The sequence below is a fragment of the Lissotriton helveticus genome, chromosome 8 (genome assembly GCF_964261635.1).
Source record: "Lissotriton helveticus chromosome 8, aLisHel1.1, whole genome shotgun sequence".
Taxonomy (NCBI): Eukaryota; Metazoa; Chordata; class Amphibia; order Caudata; family Salamandridae; genus Lissotriton; species Lissotriton helveticus.
Genome location: NC_136069.1, coordinates 841,998,906 through 842,024,510, shown reverse-complemented (window position 1 = coordinate 842,024,510; position 25,605 = coordinate 841,998,906). Strand labels below are relative to the sequence as shown.

The 25,605-nt window shown below is 44.4% G+C and overlaps 1 protein-coding gene across 1 annotated transcript in view; it reads right to left on the bottom strand.

Annotated features, from left to right (window-relative positions):
* Positions 1-25,605, bottom strand: part of PHKA2 (phosphorylase kinase regulatory subunit alpha 2) — a 779,558-nt gene that overhangs the window by 262,546 nt on the left and 491,407 nt on the right. Inside the window, exons 22-23 of the mRNA XM_078657648.1 lie at positions 13,928-14,061; positions 5,911-6,067 (exon numbers count right to left, since the gene is read on the bottom strand). Coding sequence (XP_078513774.1) covers positions 5,911-6,067; positions 13,928-14,061 — 291 coding nt within the window. The remainder of the gene's footprint in view (positions 1-5,910; positions 6,068-13,927; positions 14,062-25,605) is intronic.

Genomic DNA, 25,605 nt, shown 5'->3' with positions numbered 1-25,605 from the left:
GGGACCTCATTGGGATATCCCTGTTGGGCGATGTCTGGAGCGGTACCCATTTGCGCTCTTTTCAAGACCTGCAGGCCAGGTACTCTCTCCAATTTTTCTGCTATCTGCAGTTGCGCCATGCCCTCCGCTCATACATCCCGGACGGTACTTTCTTGTCAAAATACAGTCCGCCGGAAGCTCAGATTATGACCGGTGACTTGGGGAAAGGGGGGATTTCCAGAATATACAGTTCACGTACCAATAATACCCCCAACTCCCTCTCTCAACTCTGTGAAAAGTGGAAGGGCTGGCTTGGGGCTCTGGAGGATGCCGACTGGAGGGATGCCTTGATGGGCCCTAAAACTATCACGTCTCAGCACGGCTTCGGTTGGTCCAAGTCTACTTCCTGCATGCTGCCTATCTTACCCCGCTGCGCCTTCACAGCACGGGGCTCCGATTGGATGCCCTTTGCCCCCGCTTCTCCCACCCCCGCGCAGACTTCTACCACATGGTGTGGCTCTGCCCTGCGATACAGAGGTACTGGGAGTCCTTAATAGGAGAATTGACGGAGGTCTTGGGCTGGGTGGTTCCTCTGGCTCCTGCACGGGTTATTTTGGGCATCACTGATGGATTGGATGGTAGCAGGGCCGAAAAACGTTTTCTGAACACGGCCTTGGTGGTAGCAAAGAGAGATATTGCTGCCCATTGGCTGACTGCTACCGCACCAACATTGGGGCGTTGTCGCAGGGGGATGGACTGGTGTGCCACCCAGGAGCGGCCTCTTTATGTGGCTAGGCGTTGCCCCAAGAAATTTCGCCGAATGTGGGGGAAGTGGGTGGGAGTGATAGAGAGTTAAGATGGGCTGATTTGATCTACAGATTGCCTCTGGATATGTTCACCTTAGGTTTGCATGTACGTCACTTTTCGGGTCGTTGTGGAATGTGCTTACCCTGGACTAATCTAATGCGATGTAATTCTGAATGGTGCTGTTTGTTTGGTTACATTGAAAACTCAATAAAATTGCTTATAAAAAAAATGATCAGAGACACAGACACATATAGCAATAAGAGTAATCTATGCATTTGATTGTTCTATGCTGAAATGTCATTGATAGCTGTCCAAAGCAAAACAACAAAGGAGAATTGCCAATACTGATGTATTCTTTTAGCAGAATCCTTTCTCCAAAATACAGACAACAGTTCAATTCCCGGAGGGGCTATTAAATAGCTCTTTATTCAAAAATTATTCAAAATGAACACAATTTATACTTTACTGCGCCATTTCGGGTTATATTCTTATCCAGCAATGAAAATTAGGACACAAAAAACAGTAAAAAGACTTTAACCATATCGTCACTCTTCAGACATATCACATTCAATCCACTTTCATTCAAACATCCATAAAATACACACAAACTGAAAATGAGTAAGCCAGTTGGAAAAATGTCGGGTCAACTATCAGATTATAGGGCAAATACTAGAAGTTGCAAACAATACACTGCTATCATTCCACTTTTTGTTGATTAGTTGTCAAAAAACTTTTAACACTAAATGAGTGTATAGGAACAAGACCTAGTGCCAATTGACTGGGCACCAGGATGTCAAAAGTGGACCCAACACGGCCTACGCGTTTCAAATCCTTATTAATGACAGGATTCTCTTCAGGACCATAGAACGCTCCATCGAAAGGACAATGAAGAATTATTTAGGGGAGTATGGTGGCTCCTCGGAAGGAGTTGCAGGTGTCCCTGAGTGGCAGTAATCGAATCTTCAATACAAGCGCAGCAGGGAGCGGTGACCGGGCGGAGTTCCTAATTTGAGTCCGGGAGAATTTCCGGGAAGCTCGGTATGTAATTGCAGCGTCAAGGGTTAGTTCAAAACGCCGTCTTTCGTAGGAGAGCCAAGTCTAACTCAATGGACGAACGAATCGTCAGTGGCAGCACACAACGCGTTGCGCATAATTAATTGATAGCTGTCCAGCATTAGTTTAAAGTAAGTATGATGTGTGCTCCCAGACGCTGGTATGGGTCAGGTTCCTGTCAATAATTTTAACAGGCTATGTATGTTTCCCTGGGCTGGCCGACCACTAACCTGACATGTGGTCCCAGCTACACAAGCACTGGGGTTGAACCTTACGTGCACTGTCCTTGTGTGTGCCCCACCATGGTTCCAAGCGAGAGGGAATGTGTGGACGGGAAGGAGGCAAAGGATCACTGCAAGATGGGGACAGTGGTTTGTTGGAAAAGTTTGGGGGATGCCTTCTGACAGTTCTTTATATGTGTGGAATATACTGGGCAGCTTTAACTGATTGGAGCAAGCAGCAATGTGCTCACCAAGCATACAGAATAGTGCAGTAATGCGATTATGGTACCTAGCATTGGCACAGTCCAGTCTACTTAACGACTTCTCACATAGAATGTCCGAGGCCTTAACAACCATAGAAAGGTGAGAAAAGGAGCAGACTACATTAAGATACACGCAGTGGAAATTGCTTTCCTACAGGAAATACAAATGGCCCCAATTACCACACTGAACATTTGACAAACATTGAAAGGGAAATGCTATGGAGCAGCTTTTAGCACGCATGCCAGAGGTGTCTTGATATGGATACAGCTGGCATGTGGAATGATCTACATAATATAGAGGTGCATTACCAATGCCATATGAAAATATAGGGCAAGGGGACCTGAACTGTGCATTAGACCCGGGTTGTGACTGATCTGCAGGCCCCCATAGGTAACCTTCAGCTACGACACGCATACTATTGGAAATAATGCAACAAAAGTGGCTGGAGGACCCCTGACAACAGCGTCACGATGAAGGTGCAGAGTACGTATATTATTCTGCAGTTCACAACATGCACTCATGCATAGGTTATCGGTTAGTATTTAGAGACATTGTGCCAAGGGCCCAGGCATGTTAGAAACTAGAATGCACACACTCAGATAATTCCATTGTGTCCCTAGATTTTGCACTACCTAGCACACAACACACAAGTTTCAGCAGGTGATTCTTGTCGACTTCCCTACTCTGTTTCATTTTTTTGTGTGAAACTAGTCCCTGCCATGGTGAAATGCTTCAACACAATATAGGATCTATATTAAGCTTTCAGACAACGTGGGAGGCCTTTAAGGTCTACATCTTAGGGGTGTGCATTTCCAAGTAAGCATGAGTATTAAAATCAATACAAGACCATTTGTCTAGACCAGTGGCTGACCTAGCTCGACTAGAAAGACAGCATAAAATATTATGTGACGAATGTTCACTGGGGGACATACAAATGAACTTTGTCAGAATACCAAGAGCTGGCAGATATGGAGATTAGGTAAATGAGGAAATATGCAGTTGCCAGAAAATATGGAAAGGCCAGGCACTCCATTGGTACCCATAAAGTGTCCCAAGCAGAAGAAGTGATAACCAGAGTGCGCTTAGACACTGGTAGATATTATACAAAACAAAAAACATAGCTGACAGATTCAGACAATATTATACAGATCCATATACCTTCTGCACGTGCTTCACTACATAAGAAACAAAAGAATATTTGGACGATCTTACCTGGCTGGAGTAGTAAAGTACCGGGCGCAGACAGATTAAATGTTACCTTTTAGAAATCATTTTTACTAGAACTGACCCCACATTTAATAACATTATTTGGAGAGGTGTTACAGAATGGTTGCTTACCAACTACAATGACGAAGTGCAAAAAGTCACAATATTAAAGTCTGGCAAGCCAGCAGACTTATGCTTATCATATTGACCCTTGTCATTACTAAATACAGACACCAAAATATTCACAAAATGATTGGCAGATCGGATTAGCACAATGATGATGGACCTAGTCTTGCTGGAGCAGGCTGGTTTGATACCCGGGAGATCCACTGTGCTCAGTCTTGAAACATTCTTCGGCGCACTCTCCCAATCAGACTCACAGGACAGAGCAGTGGGAATTCATGTTCTCTGTTTTGGCTAAGAGTGGGGTAGGAAATATTTATTTAAAATTAGAGTGTCTTCTCTGCACTCATCCAGGGGCCTGTGTCCAAGTTAATGGTGCAATAACAGAACCCATACAAGTCGGGAGGGGTACATGACATGGTTGCCCTCTTTTCTTATTGCTTTAAGCTCTAGTAGCGGAGCGACTCACAGACATGTTAAGAGTATAACACACAGATAGAGGCTTAAAATTCCCTAGGGACATACTCATACTGTCTACAAATGTGGATAATATGCTACTGTGTGTCCTGGACCCATTGTCTCACTATTGTAGTAACTAAGTAATTAAACCCTTACAGCTCCCCAAGACGTTCTTCCACACACTGCGACTATTGTTAATCAAACTGGCTGGAGCTGATAAACAGCCACAAACTTAATGGTTAAAACGTACGCTGCCATTTGAACAAGGAGGTTAGCACCCCAGATTTTGAATTATAATATAACGTGGCACAAAGTTAGTTTGCTCATTACTGGCAGCGGGCCTCCCTCACTTACCACATTTGTGGCTGGACAGGGATGTAGCAGGGCTGCAGACAGTATGTGGCACACTGTTTACCCCCCTCCCCAAAAATATAACATTGTCGACCCAATTAGCGGTACAATACAAACATGGCATTGGCTGCTAAAACATACTTGGGGAAATATTAAACTTAACAGAGATGAAAGTTCAATGGTGTACATGGCTACCAGTATATCTGGAGAGAGTTGTTCTGGAACAGTTAAGAAGGCTACAAATGAACACATTGGGAAATATATTTATTGCCACCAGCTAGATAACTCTTGACTTGTTAAAAGAGCGAGGATAATGTCACAACTTTTGACATTTTTATTTATTACAGCACACGCCATGCCCTTGGAAGTACGCTAGGTAATACACTGACAGAGCCTTCCTCACTTAGCATTCTTATGTTCATGATCCAAAATGCTACCCGTAAGGGCATCATATCTTGGTTATGTGCACTCACAACTCACACACCACTACAAACACAAAAAGGCACCCAGGAATGGGCAACTGATTTAAAACAACACATTACAGACAAACAATGGCTATAATGCTACTCATCAATTAAAACATATCACTACACGAAAGACACAGGTTGATTAATTTCAAATATGTGAAGAGATATCTTTACACCCCAATTAAATTGCATAGGTCTGCTTTTATAGATAATCCCACCTGTGCAAGATGTAAGGATATGAAAGCAGACTATATACACAACATGAGCATGCCCAGACATAAGGGCTTACTGGGACAAGATATTTACTGACATAATCCAAGTAATAGGGGTCCCGGTAACATGCAATCTGCATAAGGCTTTCCCAGGATATGTAAAGGATACACCAGCCATTGTTAGAAAGTTCACTGCATTGACCATATTCTTAGCTAAGTGGCGTGTGGCGATGAGGTGGGTTAAGGGGCCAATACCAACAATAAGAGAATAGCACAACAACCTGGTACACTGTAATGAACCAAATGAGAATCACAGTCTGCTGATGCATCCCACACCCAGACCACGAAACATATGGGGACCATATGAGGCATATGTAGCTCAATGCACTGCAGAAAAGATTGATGGAGCTGGTACACCAGACTGTGTGACTAACACTCCCATATGTAAACGCACAGTGTGGATGGAGGATGGTAGTCAATTGTTCATGTTCTGTGGCATGTCTGACCCCTCATTATTTGCTGAAATGTTGCATGTCAACTGCACTGTAATGCATTTCTTACAGTGCAAAAACTGGAAATACTGACGCTGTACCTGTATTTAATTCATAATGTAGCCGTATCATCACTTGTGATGTTTACACAGGAAATTTGTAAAATAAAATGTTTAAAAAACTATTTGAAAACAGATTTTCCAAATTCTATCTTATTTACACATATATCTAGTGAGTACTTAGTTTATAGAACTACATAAAGTTTTAAATAATGTACCTCTGCAAGTACTTCCACCCTTTTCTTCAAAATGCCAGAGATGTAACGTATCAGGCCCCATTCCCTGTTCAGGCCGGCCTTACTGTAGAGTTCACTGAGGAGACTGTGTACTGTGATTCCATACTGTCCAGAGAGATTGGTGTCCCAGTCAGGGCCTCTGGTCAAGAAATGATAAATAAAACATATTTTGTAATGTAAGTAATAACAATTTATTTAATATACAGAATGCAGACATTTAGACAATATAGAAGACATTGACATCAGATGTCGTTTTACATTTTTTTAAAGAAAATTCAAAAACTCATGTGTACCCCAGGACATTCTAATCAGCACATACCCTTAAACTGACACACTCATCGTTTGCACCAAGTGTTGATAAAATTGACACCACACATACAACCAACAAGTCATAACTAGAATGGTTGCCAAAATGTGATGCTGAATAATTAGGATTGAGCAATCCCATGGCAGTGATCACTCTCCTAACCAATTCCCCAGACAAATAGGCAACATTCATGACCCTTTTATATGTCTACAATAAAAAGGTCATAATAAAAGCAAGTCTAGCATTGTTTCTCAACTGTTACTATTTATAAACATGGCGCTCACCCGTATTCTGTAAACTGTCTACTTTTATACTCAAGGCAACCTAGCTTATGCAATTTTACTATAAATGTGTCACTGTGGTGATCTAAGGTCAGACAAAAGCACAGAAATATCCTATAGCTTGAACACTACTTGTTACCACAATAGACATCCATTTGGGGCCATGTGCTTTAAAAGCTTAACTCACCCCGCCGCTTCCACTTCTAATACAGAGCTAGGTGTGTCCGATAGGGCACTGAGCTTCACAATGGATGGCTGATTCCAGATGCATCCACACCAGCATATCCTTAAGGAACGCAGTCCATGGCACACAATTCCCTTAAAGTGCCCTGAAAGAAGTTCGATCTCTGGTTAAGGCATAACTATACTCAGAACAAAAGTTGGATCTTCCAGAGGAACAACAACCACCTCTATCCTCATTGCCAGCTTGTAGGTCCTTATAGGAAACCTGACAACATTGAGTAGCCAATGTGTGCTTTCTGTGAGTCCACATTTTGCACATGTGATGCAAAATGTTTTATTTTTTTCAAAACTATTTATTATCTCACTGGAAGAGTTCCAGCATATTTTACACAGTATGATGTGTGCTGTGCATGCATTATAGTCAAAATATCAGGAGACATACAATTTAGTCAATGCATTGCCCTATGTCAAGAATATAATGCAACATAGGCCAGAGATGTCTTTGCTCTGAGAAGGCAAAGATAAACACAAGAGCAAGAGGATGATTATTTGAATCTCAGAAATATTGCCCATTTCTGAAAATATGACCCAAGTGCTGAAAGTCCAAAATGATTCTTGTCCTCTACTCCAGATACCAATTTACTTACCTACTTTTTGGAAGAATAGCCCTGATCCTGTGGCAGTTAGGGAGCACTTTTCAGATCAGGTAATTGTTATGGAAGTAACTTCAGCACCAATGTTTGAAGTGCGCTTACCATGAATTTGACTAAATCCCATCAATAGCTGCTCTTGAGACTTCACAAAAGGTGAATACACTCATACAGCCCATATATGGGAACTTTGTGAATTCCGAGGTGGTTACCTCAACATGATTCAACCCATAGAACGTTAGAGAAGCCAAGAGACTCTGAAAAATAATACTGATTATCTTTGGAGCGGAAATTGTGTTTATTAACCCTAAAATGCTATATTGCTCAGTGATCTTTATGATAGTGGTTTTGCAAAGGCTCTGGTGCTCTTCTTATGCTTAGGTTATTTTGTAGGTTAGGCTTGCTATAACACAGGGGTTTAGGATTTTGTTAGACTGTGTGGCATCCTACACAGCTGATTGAAGAGATTTACTTTGAGTGATTATTTAGCATAACCCTTTTGCAGCATAATAACTTTTAATTTGTTTGGCATCAGGCATTGTCTTTTCTCAGCACTTAAATAACAGGTGTTACTATTAGCCAATTGGAAGGATGAAAGGCAGAGTTGGCCTTCAAACGCCTTATATGAACGTCACAAACAGATTTCAGCACTAAGAGATTAACTGGGCAATCTTACTAGCTTTAAAAAGGTGGAAAACCATGAAATTAAGAGTGAAACTGACTTCTGAATACCAAAAAATCTATGATTAAATAATTAGAGAACTGTGCAACTAAGTGAAGGCCTGCTATGTGCCTCACTGGCCCATCGTGTAAAATTTACAGGAGTGTAACCCATATACCAATTCCGGACTGGGTAGGTAAGGTGCAACAAAGAAACAATGTCCTAAGAGGTAAGGATATGTAGGCAATTAAAACATGCATGCATACAGCATTACTTGTAAAGAAAGGAGAATACTTGTTTGTATGAAAAAAGATAGTTAATCATCTTTATATTTATAACATTAGTTTCATGGTCGGACGTTATACAGTTAGGAACAGCACTGCATAAATTGAATTGATGCCAACCATATAAAACTTGGTGCAAAAAAGTGCACAAAGTGAAGGTGGCGACGCAAGTGAAGGTGAACAGCGTGGACGGCGCACTGTGAATAAGGTGCAGATAATTTACAGTGAGTGGCTCAGTAACACATGTGACAACGTGATATCACAGTAGGCAGAGGTTTTTCAATTAAATGTATAGCCACAAAGAGGAGTGCGATTCAGAAAAGGGGGTGGTGATGAACAGAGTGTCTGAATTAAGCAGACCACTCTTACCCAGTCCAAAGATCAGGGCTTGATCCATCACCGTTATTTAGCTCACTGCCCCATCCCAGCTCAGAACCTGGCTGTATGCAAATTAGTCTGTCCCTGGCCCAGTGCATCATGGGAACAGGGCAGACCAAACTACCAAGCCAATTCTTCACCAGAAAGGATACAAGCTACCGGGGACCGGTTTCTGGCATTTCAGCCTCGTCGGCCCGGCTTGCTTGAATCCTGATGGAGCAGTGAGCAAGGGACTCATGTCTGAGTATACCCTGCCACACCTATAGTGGCCAAAAACGATTCAGAAAAGGGGGTGGTGATGAACAGAGTGTCTGAATTAAGCAGACCACTCTTACCCAGTCCAAAGATCAGGGCTTGATCCATCACCGTTATTTAGCTCACTGCCCCATCCCAGCTCAGAACCTGGCTATATGCAAATTAGTCTGTCCCTGGCCCAGTGCATCATGGGAACAGGGCAGACCAAACTACCAAGCCAATTCTTCACCAGAAAGGATACAAGCTACCGGGGACCAGTTTCTGGCATTTCAGCCTCGTCGGCCCGGCTTGCTTGAATCCTGATGGAGCAGTGAGCAAGGGACTCATGTCTGAGTATACCCTGCCACACCTATAGTGGCCAAAAACGATTCAGAAAAGGGGGTGGTGATGAACAGAGTGTCTGAATTAAGCAGACCACTCTTACCCAGTCCAAAGATCAGGGCTTGATCCATCACCGTTATTTAGCTCACTGCCCCATCCCAGCTCAGAACCTGGCTATATGCAAATTAGTCTGTCCCTGGCCCAGTGCATCATGGGAACAGGGCAGACCAAACTACCAAGCCAATTCTTCACCAGAAAGGATACAAGCTACCGGGGACCGGTTTCTGGCATTTCAGCCTCGTCGGCCCGGCTTGCTTGAATCCTGATGGAGCAGTGAGCAAGGGACTCATGTCTGAGTATACCCTGCCACACCTATAGTGGCCAAAAACGATTCAGAAAAGGGGGTGGTGATGAACAGAGTGTCTGAATTAAGCAGACCACTCTTACCCAGTCCAAAGATCAGGGCTTGATCCATCACCGTTATTTAGCTCACTGCCCCATCCCAGCTCAGAACCTGGCTATATGCAAATTAGTCTGTCCCTGGCCCAGTGCATCATGGGAACAGGGCAGACCAAACTACCAAGCCAATTCTTCACCAGAAAGGATACAAGCTACCGGGGACCGGTTTCTGGCATTACAGCCTCGTCGGCCCGGCTTGCTTGAATCCTGATGGAGCAGTGAGCAAGGGACTCATGTCTGAGTATACCCTGCCACACCTATAGTGGCCAAAAACGATTCAGAAAAGGGGGTGGTGATGAACAGAGTGTCTGAATTAAGCAGACCACTCTTACCCAGTCCAAAGATCAGGGCTTGATCCATCACCGTTATTTAGCTCACTGCCCCATCCCAGCTCAGAACCTGGCTATATGCAAATTAGTCTGTCCCTGGCCCAGTGCATCATGGGACCAGGGCAGACCAAACTACCAAGCCAATTCTTCACCAGAAAGGATACAAGCTACCGGGGACCGGTTTCTGGCATTTCAGCCTCGTCGGCCCGGCTTGCTTGAATTCTGATGGAGCAGTGAGCAAGGGACTCATGTCTGAGTATACCCTGCCACACCTATAGTGGCCAAAAACGATTCAGAAAAGGGGGTGGTGATGAACAGAGTGTCTGAATTAAGCAGACCACTCTTACCCAGTCCAAAGATCAGGGCTTGATCCATCACCGTTATTTAGCTCACTGCCCCATCCCAGCTCAGAACCTGGCTATATGCAAATTAGTCTGTCCCTGGCCCAGTGCATCATGGGAACAGGGCAGACCAAACTACCAAGCCAATTCTTCACCAGAAAGGATACAAGCTACCGGGGACCGGTTTCTGGCATTTCAGCCTCGTCGGCCCGGCTTGCTTGAATCCTGATGGAGCAGTGAGCAAGGGACTCATGTCTGAGTATACCCTGCCACACCTATAGTGGCCAAAAACGATTCAGAAAAGGGGGTGGTGATGAACAGAGTGTCTGAATTAAGCAGACCACTCTTACCCAGTCCAAAGATCAGGGCTTGATCCATCACCGTTATTTAGCTCACTGCCCCATCCCAGCTCAGAACCTGGCTATATGCAAATTAGTCTGTCCCTGGCCCAGTGCATCATGGGAACAGGGCAGACCAAACTACCAAGCCAATTCTTCACCAGAAAGGATACAAGCTACCGGGGACCGGTTTCTGGCATTTCAGCCTCGTCGGCCCGGCTTGCTTGAATCCTGATGGAGCAGTGAGCAAGGGACTCATGTCTGAGTATACCCTGCCACACCTATAGTGGCCAAAAACGATTCAGAAAAGGGGGTGGTGATGAACAAAGAGGAGTGCGCCTGTTATTTAGGCTGTTAGGTCGACGGCGTTTCGATCCACATTAGTTTGGTTCGTCATCAGGACTTGGTTGTCTGAGTTGGGGCGTGCTTAGGTAGATTCCGGTAGGCGTGAATCGTCTGTATTAGCAAGTCTTCACGAATAGGAGGGGCAATCTATAGCAACTTTGGCATGCCAAGTCAAGGATCATCTGCGGCCTGCATGAGGGCACTTTGGTAATCTGTGCTTTTGTCGGCCGTCTTAGATCAGCCGTGTTCCAGCACGTTAGCTGAATAAATCAGCGTGCTGGCGCTCGAATGAAGGCAGTAAAGGTCCACAACCCTGTGGTGATACTACTTGACTATGACAATCGCAGAGGATATGCATCCATCCCATGATCTTGGCCTAGCCCCAACTAGACCCAGAATCCTGCACAATCTCCCTGATGTCGGAATCAGATAGAGGGAGCCCCAGCAGAAAAGAAGGGAAAGGATGTCATGGTCTTCATTGGTTTTTTTTTATGGAAGGTGGGTTGAATGAGCAGAAAATTGATATTGTATTATCGTGGACCTTATTAGTAATGAGATGTTATTACATACCTCCGGTGTTGCTAGGTAAATCTCTAGATCTTTGGCACTTCAGTCAGATGACCTGTAATGGAGTTCCAGAATTCTTGAGAGTGGTTGGAGCAATTAGTTGCGTGTTGTGGTGTCACAACGTGACATGAGTTTGAAGAATTCTGTAGTTGAAAAACTGGTATTCAAAATGATCTGTGAGTAGTGAACTTATTTCTTTGCTTTTTTATGATTGATTTGTAAATATGTTTTGCTACCTGTTCTTTTTAGACATTTTCACAAGCTCTTTCAAGCCTTCTGATTGCCCTTATTTGTACCTTCATGGCCGCTTTGAGAAAGCCAGCCTTCTGGTGTGCCTATTAGTGTTGGGAGGCTTTCAAAGGTACCACTTTGTTAAAGGTCTTGGTGAGCCAGTGATGACAGTGGTTGAAGGATATCATTAGATTTAATGGTCACTTTACCAAGAGTTCAACTCATGTTGATGTTGATACACTTCAATGGACTGTTAATAGACATTATGTTAGGTGTTGTTATCATTGGATGCGTGATTGGGAAGTTTATATCGAAGTTAATGATGCGACAATCTCTCCAAGTAATGAGATGCATACTTTTAATAGCGATCAGATCTGTTAAGGCAAATATGTCATTGAGGGTATGGCTTGTAACAGTACCTGCTCAAGAGACAACCTGGTGATAAATTAATGCTTCCAGGTTAGTATTAGTGAAAGGCCGCCCTAAGGTATGGTGGGGAGCAGATTTATTGAACAAGATATCGAGCACTGAGAGGATACATAGATTATTGTGGCTGAATGCAATATCCAATACTGAGTCCAAAGGGGCACTGGTGAAGGCTGTATTATATAATATATTATATGAAGACTCAAACTCTGCTTTAAGTGATCATTGGCCATTGGAGTTATTGGAGACGTTTTGTACACCAAAACCAGTCCACCTTCATATTTTTTGTAAAATATTAGGTAGCCATTGGGGGTGGCTTTAGGTAGTATAGTTTGTGCACTGTCTCCCTTTCAAGCTTCTGTTTTAAGATGAAGGCCCAGCTAGGGGTCCCATAAGCCCAACCAGGAGTCACATATGTGGATTGCATTCTTCCTTAAGGATCTGGTGTTGACTATGGTGAATTTTAGGTATTTGTGTATGGATGATCACAAGGTCGAGTGATCCCCATTTTCTCTGGTGGATGCTGTTAATTCAGCAGCCACATGAGATGGGAACCTGGAGCCTGGGCCGACTCACATTAAGAAAGTCTGTGTCTAGGTATCAGATGAACACTCTGGTGATTGAGCTGGACTATTTTGACAAACAGTGAAATTAATGACTTAATTTGGACAGTCATGACCTAGGAGATCATACGTTTATCTGATTCAATCATGGATTTCTGATTAGTGCAATCATGATTATAGGCAAGGCCACCGGAAACATGTGACATGGGGAGCACAAAATGATCTGGTAAATTGACTAAATTACGAATATAGGTGTTTACATCGCATGCGTTTACAAAACATGCGCTTACAACGTGGTCGTTACAACTGCGTTGTTACATCGCAGTACCATTACAATGCCAGTCGTTACAACGACTTGCTGTAGGGGGCGCGCTGGACTTAGGAATAGTATAATTTCCTATTCCTTAGTTTAGAGCGCCCCCTAAAGCAAGTCGTTGTAACGACTTGCATTGTAAATGTACTGCGATGTAACAATGTGGTCGCTGCAACGACCGTATTGTAATTGCAGATGTTGTACCGCATGCGATGGGATGACGCCACAAGAAAGGGCAAATTATGCGGCATAAAGCAGTATATTCTGTGTTAGGATTACTTCATTAACTCGTCATTTTTACTCATGGTAACACTGACTGGGCAAATATTTCACCTCAACAGTACCCGTTTAGTAACCACATGCAGCAATAAGCAACTAAAAGATGACTAGTCAACTTTTGGAAAGGGCCTCCATTGCGCGGGAACACATATCACTACGTTTTTCATGAATTGATCCATTTGAGGAAGAAAAATGTGTTTGTCTAAACTCTGCAGATTATGTAGGAGATTATGGATTAGTGGCCCTGATTATAGGCCTGAAACGTGATCTTTGCTCTCCTGATTTTAAAAACCTGAGTTTGTTTTAAATACCTTTGCATCTCTGAACTAGATTGTGATTGTATCCATCACTGTCATCTCTAAAAACCAGACATAATACTTTGAATAATCATGTTTTACAATATTATTATAGTAACTAAATATTAATCACAGTCACAGATTTGGACCGTCAAAGTGGAATTGGTGAAAAAGTTATTTCCGTCAACGTACTTGATGACACACAAAATATACAGTATATCTGCTTGATCCTGGAGAGTAGGACATTCCTTTAGCTGTTCCACCAACTTCATACAGTCCACATTTCCATGCTCGTCTTCTGGCAAATGGAGGCCGCTATTGGGATCCTATTGGGCAACACAAGCAAAAAGATCAGTAAACACAGTTGCGCTGATAAATTGACCATTACACACACAAAAGCTTCAATGTCATTTGTTCGGATAATACATACTGTGATTTTGTGATGCACCGTTACTGTTTTCGTGTATACTACAGGCAGCTGAACACCAGGACTCCAAATCAAAAAGTAGAATGCCAGCTAAATATACCCCACATTAATTTATTTTTACTTGGAATTAATATCAGTGCTGCATGTATTGTTTCTTTGGCAGTGACTGGGGCTTTTTACAAAAAAGCAATATGGAAATGGAAAATTTGTCAAATGCCTCAAAATTGTTGGTGCACCTTCTTGGCGAGGTAATCAGTACCTGCTGAAGCTCCTTTTTTGATTGTCTGGACATGCACCAAACAGCACTACCTCTGATGACGTGCAGAAGGCCGTTTCTTCCAATATCAGGACTAAAAAATGTTCAAGGGTACTTTGAGTAGTACACCTTTTGGTGTTTTAACCCAAGAAATGTTTGCACTGAGATTGCTTGTCTACAAATGAACATACAGAGGCCTAAATGTTAATTAATTACAGGAATTGGTTTCTTCACTTCCTGTGTATTGTCATCAATTGTGGCAGTGGAGGGCCAAAATATGAATCATGGAAGTACAAATTATGCAGCACTGTGCAGCACAATCTACAGCAGTATTAACTAACTTATTTGTAATTTTAACATACATTGATATAGAAAAGTAACCTAAAAGCTATGCAAAACGAAAGGTTTCTTAAGCGAGAAAAAAACATACATTCATGAGATCCCAATAAAATGTTGTTTTTCAACAAGGAATAATCTGGCTTGCCTGGAAGCTCAGGAGCACACATTTATTACATTTGTGAAATAAGTCATTTTTATGACAAAATAAGGAATCAATATTCCCACCATGTTTTAATTATTATAGTTAGATATGTGAAGGTTTATTTCATGCTACAGGTGAAAGTGCAGCAAGTGAAAGGGGTTGACTGGCAATCGTACTACTCTAGATTTCACTATAGGCTGCAGGCAAGGAGGCTGCTTACAGAACATTGGCCGGCAAAGCCCAACTCTGCCACCATGGCCCCCACTCTATTAATGGCTGCTTGCAGTGTGGGGCTGGTTTGAAATTTTCTCCCAGAGTTGATTTTCGTTTCAGACCAGCCTTGTTGAAATGGGGACATGGCTACTGTTTGGGAAACAGTTTTACCTCAATAGTTCCAGTTTAACACTTTGATACAGTAATCAGCAACTAAAACATGACCTGTTAAACTTTGCTAAATGTCTGCGAGGGTAATGCACTTGGAGTGACACGTTTTTCTTAGCAGTTTGAAGTGCATGCACAATCACACAGAAGACTCCTCAGCCACTTTCAGCCTGATTCATCAATCTCCCGTTTTGCGAGCCCCCAATAGCGAATCATAAGGAATCGCTATTAAGGACTTGCAAAACAGGATTCATGTAGGAATTGCAAAAAATATTGCGATTCCTACATGTTCCTTATTTGCGATTAGCAAATTGCTAATCGCAAATAAGGAATAACTCCCCATGCATTCCTATGGGCCTAAAGGCCCATAGGAATGCATGGGGAGTTATTCCTTATTTGCGATTAGCAATTAGCTAATCGCAAATAAGGATGCGATTTCAAGGGTGCAGGGGTGTCCAAAGGACACCCTGTAGCACCCCTGAAATGTAATCTACATTGGTGTTGCGCACACACATGTCCAAAGGACATGTGTGTGTAACATGCAACTTAGAAAAATGCATGTAAATGCATTTTTCTAAGTTTTTGCTATTTACCACGAGGTCTGACCTCTCGGTAAATAGCGGCCCAAAATTGCAATTTCGCAATTTTAAAATGATTCATGAATTGCATTTAAGGAATCTCAAATAGAGATTCCTTAAATGCAATTCTTCGCAAATGTGCGAATTCTTTAATAGCGAATTTTGCATTTGGGATGATGAATCCCAAATGCAAAAATTGCACTCGCAAAAGGCAAGATTCTGAGAATCTTGCCCTTTGCAAGTGCAATTTAGCTTGATGAATCATATCAGGCTGTTTACCTCTAAGCATTTTTCAATACTCTGTGGTGTCCCGCAAGGGTCTTCCTTTAGTCCCATGCCATTTAATATATACATGGCCCGCTTGCGAAATTGGTCAGGACTTTTGGATTTTCAACAACCTCCTATGCCATTGATAACCCAAATTGTGGTATCCATTGCCAGCAGCATAGTGGAAGTGGCCTCTCATTTCTTTATTTTTTTGTCCTCATCACACCATCTCTTTCTTGCTAGTGTGAGCTCCCTGACCCCCTGTCTAACGGCAGAGGGAGCGTGGGGGGCCAAGAGGGAAACCCGCCCACACAAGATTCTTGCTATTCCGAAGGGGCCTACTCAGGCTCAAAAATACAGCAAGCATAGCTTAATCACCTGACCCCCTTCCTATTTGCCAATCGATGTAATATTTCCAGACCATCTCACGGCTCTGGGGATCACACATTATGTCCATTTGACTTATTAACTTGATATTTTTAGAAAAATCTTTAAAGAGAGGGGCATTTGTGGATTTCCAAAGCCTACATATCTCACGCCTTGCCAACAGTATCCCATAGAAAACAAACTTTGTTTTAGCAGAGTTCCAATAAAAGTATCCATCTGAACAAATCCCACAAAATACAAGTTGAGGGCTTACCCCTATATGGTGCTCTATTATATTGCTGATTAAATTACATACAGTATCCCAGTAAGAGGCTAATGCTGGACATTGCATAAAAATGTGTGCATCATCTGCCTGTACAGCTTGCATTTTGTACATCCAATATCTTCTCCACCCATTCTTGACAGCTTACTCAGAGTGCAATATGCCCTGTGTGTCATAAACAGATGATTTCTCTTGAGTGAGGCAGCTTTCACCACTGTATATAAAGTAGTATAAGATACTTGCCAAGTCTGTCTCATATCTCCCTCTATTGTTCCCTCATCCCAGATTGCAGATAGATGAGGATGTTTTTTGTCGTCAGCCTCCAAGAAGTCCCGATACCTTACTGATACTTCCTTCTTTAATGGGCCGTTCTTCATCACCCTTTCAAGCCATGCGTCCTTCTCTTCCTGTACCCACTCTAGGGTTGCCACCATGATCGTTGCTGTTAATATTTAAATATGGTTAGCTGACCATTAGTACATGCACTTAGGACTTGCCACTCCGCCAATCCAGATCCTGCTCTCAAGTCTGCCGAACAGTTCAGGCCAGCTTGTTTTAAGGGGCGACTTAACTGGTCCTTTAAACATTCTAGTGTACCTGGAGAGTCCCAAATTTGGTCGGAAAACGTAGAATATGGGATATTAAAGTTCTTCCTAAAGTATATCCAGGTACGTAATGCTGTTATCCGAACTTTCAACCTAAGTATTTCGGGTCCCCATATTTGAACAAAACAAAAAGTGGCTCTGCCCCAGGCCACTCAGCATTGCCTTGTATAGTTTACCCATTGAGAATCGATCTAGTTTATTTGCCAACATACTGAAGTTCTTAAAATGATAAGCCTAACAATACATCTGGAGATCCGGAAAAGCCAACCCTCCAGCCAATAACTTCCTCCTTCGTTTTTTCCAAGCAATCCTGACCCCCCCTAGAGGTCCTAATAAAAAAATGTTCTCTGTAATTTAGCAATAGACATTTTTGTAGCTAACATGAGAGGTATGGAATTGAACAATAAAGTCATTTTTGGGAAAACAAACATCTTAACCAGATTGACTCTGCCATAGATGTTTAGTTGCAAATTGGACCATCTCACTAAAAGTTTCTCTATCCCTTAACTCACTTTTTTCCAACTGACCAGCGGGATGTCCTCAAGTTTCTGCGTAATTAAGACTCCCAAGTATCGCATCTGTGGTTTTACCTCCTGGTTAATAATATCCAAGTTCCAAGCCAAAACCTCGGTTTTATCTGTGTTTACCAGATACCCCGATATTTTAACAAACTCTGCAGCACCCTCAATCAGTCTAGGTATTGTAAATAGCGGATTCATTGTATGCAATAACATGTCATCCGCATACAAGGCTAATTTGAACTCCAGCTCAGCCGACTTGAATGGAAGGATAGAAGAATCTGTTCTAATCTACTGTGCAAAGGGTTCAAAGTAGAGATTAAAAAGGAGGAGTGATAGAGGACAACCCTGCCTTGTACCTCTAGTAATCTGAAAGCAATCAGATAGCTTACCATTAACCAGGACTCTAGCAGTTGGGGCCCTCTACAGATTTTGTATTGTACTTATCATATTTTGCAGAAATCCAAAACTCCTAAGAGCTTCCCATAAATACTCACAATGAGCCCTACAAAGGTTTTCTCTGCATCCATTGCCACTACAGTTAAAGGAGATGTTTGGGAATCCACCAGATCCATGGCCTCTATCAACAAATAAGTAAGCTCATTTAGCTGCCGCCCAGGAATAAACCCCCTCTGATTCGGGTGGATGACACACTTGACTACTACGGCCAACCTGTAGGCCAATATCCCTGAGAAGATCTTATAATCGACATTTAATAGGGATATTGGTCTTTAAGATTCTATTCTAGCGGGATCTTTATCTGGTTTTAACACTAGAACTATAGTAGCTGCTAACCATGAAGCAGGAACTTCTCCCCCATCCATATATATTGCGTTAAACAATGCATTTAATATGGGGATTTGTTTCTCACAAATTGCCTTATATAGCTCAAATGGAAGACCCTCTGGACCCGCTGCCTTGTCACCTTTTATTCATGTACACTGAGTCTTTATCTCGTCTTCTGTGATCACTGATCTTAATATGTCCCCTTGTGCCATTGTTAATCGAGGTATATTTCTATCCGCTAACCAAGACTCTGCTATCTCTCTTTCTGGCTGTATGTCCTCTCTATATAACCTACTCATAAACTTTGGAGCTTCTACTCTAATCTCTGAATTAGTGTCTATTAGCAACCCAGATTCTGAATCAACCAAGAAACATATCATATTGCTGGTTGTGAGAAGTTGGCCTGATGTGCAGTGTTCACTATTCTAGTGATCACTATATATCAGTCCAAACAACCCTCATTGATGATTGGTTGTAAGTCAACCTTATAGACCAGCTATCCTAGTAGCATGGATACGAGCAGTCTAAGGCTAAGACTCTAGAGGGCGTGTTAAGCCAGCTGTTTTACCATCACATTACCCCTTGAACACCCAGTGAAAGGACACCACACAAGTGTTATGAAAATAAACAATGTATTTATTAGAATCACAACAACCCTGTACTCTTTATGAGGACAGGGTGCTAGGCACACAACAAAACTCTTACGAAAATACTTAAGTTAGCACGTTATACACAAATGCCCGAGGGGCACGAAAAACCATATACTTTAAAAGTGGAATGCGAAATTACTAGCAGGTAAGTACAGTACTAATAGGCTTTGGAATCGCTAGGACTTGACTAGGGAATCGTTAGATTACTTCTAGGAGACCTAGGGGACTCGGGTGCAGAGTGTGCACTCTCACGCGGGATGCGGGACAAAGTCTATGGAGGCTAGTAAAGGCAAAGTTAGTGTTCACGGGCGAACCCGACCTGGTAGGAAGAAAACGACAGTGGATCCTGACCCTAGGATAGTGAGGCTATGCTGGGACACCGAAGTGCCGAAGTTACCTAGCCCAGGGGCTGCAGCTGCATAGGTCTGAAAAGACGTCGGGGATCTCGTTGCCGGACCAGGAGCCTGGAAGAAGGAAGTTGCTGGCAGGCGACCAGTGAAGAAAAGTTCGATGGATCCAAGCCTGGATCAAGGAAGAAGAAAACCTGAAAGCAGAGGGGACCAAGTTCTTGAATCACTAGCCAGTGATTAAGTGGGCACCAGGATGGCACCGGGCGAAGTCACCGCAGTCAGGTGAGTGGGCGCTGCTGGGCTCTGCAGTCTCTCGGACCAGGAGGCGTTGTCGGCGACCAGGATGGAGGTGCGAGCTGTCCCACGAAGGTTCTTGCTGTCGACGTTGCTGGACCTAGGATTGGGCAACAAGTCTTGGCAAATGCAAGGCCCACGCGGTGGACCTAAAATGGCGTCTTGGGTGGACCAGGAGGGTCCAGGGTACTTCTCCGATGGAGGGAAGCAAGGGCCAGTCTGGAGCAACCAGACCAGCAGCAGAAATGTCGTCGGGCGTCGTCGGGAAGGCCACAAGCCAGCGGGCTAGTAGCCAAACAACGCGGTGAGCAGCCAAAAGCAGAAGGGCCCCACGCAGATCGTGGAGATGCTGGGGGGCTGCACTTCGGTGCTGGAGCTGCTCAGGGTCGGGGCTTCTCGGACCCCAAAGCACTCACCAGGAATTCACTCGGCGGGCTTGCTGGAAAGAAGTCGTGCAGTCTTGAAGATGGCCGGTCCCTCGAGGTCTCGTCACACCCACGAATCTCAGCGTGACTGATGATGCAGGTAGAGGTCAGAGGTGCCAGGGAAGCCGGTTCTCGTCGAGCTGGGCAGTCTTGATCCGGAGGAGAGACTTGCAGCAGACCGCAGTGTTCTTAAGATGGTGCCTGCGGATGCAGGGTGACTACTCCTTAGTCACAAGGGAGAAATCTTAGGAAGAAGTCTTGAGTTCCTTTCGTGGAAAGTAGTTTCAGGATTCAAAGATGATCTGATTTGGAAGGGGGCCAGTTCCTACCTTTATCCTGTAAAAGGGGGCTGGCACGCGACTAGGTCCTGCCCTATGGGTGGGACCAGGAGGGGGGTGGTTACACCCACTTCCTTGGCGGGCTTTCCCCAGGCCAGGGGCTGGAGTGCCCCTGGTACTGGTTTCAGCCGGCCTATGCACAGTGAGCACCGGGGTGCCACTTGCAGTCACCTTCCTCTAAAGCCCTGCCTACCTACAATACACAAAACCCTGTCTGGGACGGTGCTGGCACCGCCCCTGGCAGGAAACCCTTTGTCCTTATCTCCTGCTCTGGGAGGACTCCCAGCAGCAGGAGGGCAGACTTGTGTCTCGGTGGCAGCATCCATTTTGTGGATGCTAAGGCTCTGTCTGACTTTAACCGGGGTTAGGGGTTACATACATGTCGTGTCCCTCTAGAAGGGTGGAATGCTAACCCCGTCGCCAGAATTGGCGAGGGGTTAGTATTCCAATTCGTATGACACCTTACTCGACATGTTTTGATAAAGCGATACCAGAGTTGGCATATAACCGCGAGGATTATAATGCACTTAAGAGTATATGGTATGCGATATCATGGAAACGGCTAAGGGATGGATCCCGAAAGCCGCAGACAGGCTCAGCTCATGCCAGAGCACCACCTCACACGATTCCAAGCACTCTGCCTTCAGGATTGTTAAGGCCTGCCATAGGAGTGACTGATAGGAGATCTGTGTGTCCATTTTTAGGGTTAGATATAGGTATACCATATCTAAAGCAAAGGGTGATTACACCACCTTGCCCCAGCTGTCAAGCAGCCAGTTGTGTCAGATTTGGATGGCCAGACAGGGGTGGCATAATACATGCTGCAGCCCCTGGTAGGCCCTGGGTACACCTATGCCCTGGGTACCTAAGGTACACTGTACAGGGACTGATAAGGTGACTCAGTATCCAATTTAGATATGTACCTAAGGTACATGGAATCCATTTTACAGAGAGAGCAGTAGGCCTGGGGCCCTGAATAGCAGGGTCCCAGGTCAACTAAGTCAGAAAACCAGCAAAACACCAGGCAAAAAAATTGGGGGCAACCATAGTCAGGGATCTACCTTCCTACATAACCCCCCCCCAAACGAAAGGAGATAAGGCTAGCCTTGCCAGGTAAGCCTATATTGCCTGAGTGGCCATATAAGGAAGTACCAGCACTGGCATGGTTACCCCCTATCTCATGGTCCACTAAGCAATCCCTCACCCTAAGGGTGTCTGAGGGTCTCCACCATAGGGAATCTCTACCTGTGGTGTGTTTTGGCAAAGTAAAAGGCTGGTGCTGAAATGGAGTACTGAAGTGAGGCTCCACTAAGTTTGGGCTCAGCTTCCTCCAATCATTTTCCACCATAGAGGCCTTTCTTTCCAAGACTGAGTTGTTTTGGGCTCTCAGGGTCAACCTCTGGCTACCTACAGCTGGAGGTTGGGTCCCTCTGTTTGGCTTACTGGAGGGACAGGTCAGGTCTGGGGCCCTCAGGTCCCAAGTTTGGCTGTGCCCAACAGTGTCCATCTGTGGGAGGTCCCTACCTAATTTTAAGGGGGATCCCTCAGGAGTATGTTTTATTTTCACTTGGCTAGGACTACTAGCTTCAGTGCCCTTAATCTGCTGATTGGGAAATTCTTTTGGACAGGGGGCCCCTTGGGGTCCAACACTGGCCTCCCTGACCTCTACAGCCCTGGGCTGACTGAGGCAGGGTAGAGAGGGGCAGGTTACCTGCTCCAGACTGGGTCCCACCTTGGAAGGGTCCACTGACATCAGGGGCTCTGCCAGGCTAGGCCTGACTACCTCTGTGGCAGTTGCTTCACAAGGGGTCAGATCAGTTCCCTGAGGAGGCTGATCCTCTCCTAAAGTCTGGTGGGAGGGAGATTTCTCTTCCTCCTCAATACTCTCTGTCTGAGTGGAGTGATCCATAGTTTCAGGCTTCACAACACTATCATCTGTCTGAGTTTGAGCTGTGGCCATCACAACTCTCCCAACCTTTTCAGGAGGGGGCTCAGTTTGGGTGTGGGCTGTTACCATGACAGCCTTGACAACCTGTTCTGGGAAGGAAGTTGTCTGAGATTGGGTTGTGACTGGCACAACCCTCCTGACCTGTTCAGGGAGGACATCTTGGACTGGGGCTGTGGCTATCACTGCCCCACTAACCTTACCATGGATGTTTACCATTTTAGAATGGGTTTCTTGCTCTACTTCAGCCCAGGCTGAGAGCTCTAAATCATTCCCCAGTAGGCAATCTACAGGCAAGTTTGGTGACACTGCCACTCTCTTGTGGCCAGTGACACCTCCCCAGCTGAGATTTACTACTGCCATGGGATGAGTTTTCTTCACTCCATCAATGTTTACCACCTGGTATGTGGCACCAGGTAAAAGTTGCCTTGAGGGGACTAGACTCTCAGTCACCATAGTGATGCTAGCCCCTGTATCTCTATAGGCCTCAACTTTTATACCATTGATGAGGGGCTCCTGTCTGTACTTGCCCAAAGTGTTGGGACAAGTTGTGAAGTTGGCAAACCCCATGCCAGTCTCACAGACAAGAGTATCTAAGTTTAGGGACCTGGTTAGGCCAGAGTCCCCAGGAACTCCCAAAGTAAATGCACCCAAATTCTTGGGGGCACTCCCACCACCTGGGGGATTACTACTAGTAGTAACAGGAGGTTTGGGAATGTTACTTGGGGGTATGTTTTCCTTATTGTTATTCTTTGGGCAACTGCTGTCAGTTTTTAAATGACCCACCTGTTTACAGGGATAACAATAAGGTTTCTTCTGGTTGTTGGAAGGATTCTGGGACCCACCCCCCTCAGAGGATTTTTGGGGCCCTGATGGGGTTTGATCTGTAGATTTATTCCCACCCTTCTCTTGAGGCTTGGTTGATTCCTTTTTCTGGTCACCACCTTGGTTCTTGGGCCTAATCCTGGTTCTGACCCATTTGTCTGCCCTCTTACCCAATTCTTGTGGAGAGGTCAGATCAGAGTCTACCAGGTGCTGGTGTAATAACTGGTTCTGACAATTATTTAAGACTTGCTCTCTCATAATAAGATTATATAATCCTTTGAAGTCAGTAACCTTGCTACCCAGTAGCCAGCCTTCCAAAGCCTTAGTGGCACAATCAACAAAGTCAGACCAGTCCTGAGACTGAGTTTTCTGGGTGTCTCTGAACAGCAACCTGTACTGTTCAGTGGTTAAACCAAACCCATCAACCAGTGTATTCTTCAGGACCTGGTAATTGTTAGCATCCTCCACTCTTGTAGTGAGGAGCTTATCTCTACCTTTACCATCAAAGGAGAGCCACAGTATAGCTGCCCACTGACTCTGGGGAATGCACTGCACAGTGCAGGCCCTCTCCAGAGCAGCCATCCATTTCTGGATATCATCCCCTTGCTTAAAGGGGGGCACTATCTTAGTCAGGTGTTTAGTGTCTAAATCCTTCTCTCTATCTCTTGGGAGATTGCTGCCACCAGTGGGAGCTAACCCACTCATCTGCTGCTCTCTTGCCAGGGCAAGCTTCTCTTTGGCCAGGGCAATTTCTTCCCTTTCAATCCTCAGTTCAGCTTGTCTCATCCTAGCTTCATGCTCCCTTCTCTGAGGGGAAGTAAATCTCCTCTGTGGAGGATTCCTTCTCCCCTGAGAAGAGGCATTAGAGTGCAGAGATCTATTGGAGTCCCTAGAAAGAGATCTATCTCTCCTAACTCCAAGGTTAGGCCCACTTCGGGTTAGTACTGGGGGTCCCCCAGATCCTAGCCCAAGTAAGTCTAAGTTGGCCCTGGTTAGCCTTCTGACTACCTCAAGACCTTTGTCTACCTCATCCCCAGAGAGTTCCTCTTGATCCTCCTCCTCAACTGCAGTAGCAATGTTGGGGAGATCTGGATCCCCAGAGGTTCCCTCTAAGGCTGGCATGTTCTCATGTAACTGAGAAAGCTTTCTGGCATCATATGTCTCTAAGAGACCTATCAGAAAGGGAATGGTGGGGTTAGACCCCTGCTTCAGTTTTCTGGAGACACAGATCTGTCTCATCTCCTGGAAACTGAGAGCTGCATATCTTGAAGTGACCTGTGGAGGGTCAACACTGACCAGGGGAGTCTCAGTAGAATCTCCCTGGGTAGACATGCTTTTCTAGTGAGGTGTAAGTGGTGCACTTACCTACACTATATGTTTGCCTACTGATCCCTTGCTAGAGTTGTAGTTTAGGGTGTGCTAGGCCCTAGGAGCTACAACAGCTGGTTCAGTAGAACTCAGAGTATTCTAAGCTAAGTTATATGTACCTTTAGTACTTATGTGATCTTTCACAAGATATTCTTAGGGCATGTGTGGTAAAACAACAGCAAGCTCAAATCCCAACCGCTGCTCACCAATGTGAGAAGTTGGCCTGATGTGCAGTGTTCACTATTCTAGTGATCACTATATATCAGTCCAAACAACCCTCATTGATGATTGGTTGTAAGTCAACCTTATAGACCAGCTATCCTAGTAGCATGGATACGAGCAGTCTAAGGCTAAGACTCTAGAGGGCGTGTTAAGCCAGCTGTTTTACCATCACATTACCCCTTGAACACCCAGTGAAAGGACACCACACAAGTGTTATGAAAATAAACAATGTATTTATTAGAATCACAACAACCCTGTACTCTTTATGAGGACAGGGTGCTAGGCACACAACAAAACTCTTACGAAAATACTTAAGTTAGCACGTTATACACAAATGCCCGAGGGGCACGAAAAACCATATACTTTAAAAGTGGAATGCGAAATTACTAGCAGGTAAGTACAGTACTAATAGGCTTTGGAATCGCTAGGACTTGACTAGGGAATCGTTAGATTACTTCTAGGAGACCTAGGGGACTCGGGTGCAGAGTGTGCACTCTCACGCGGG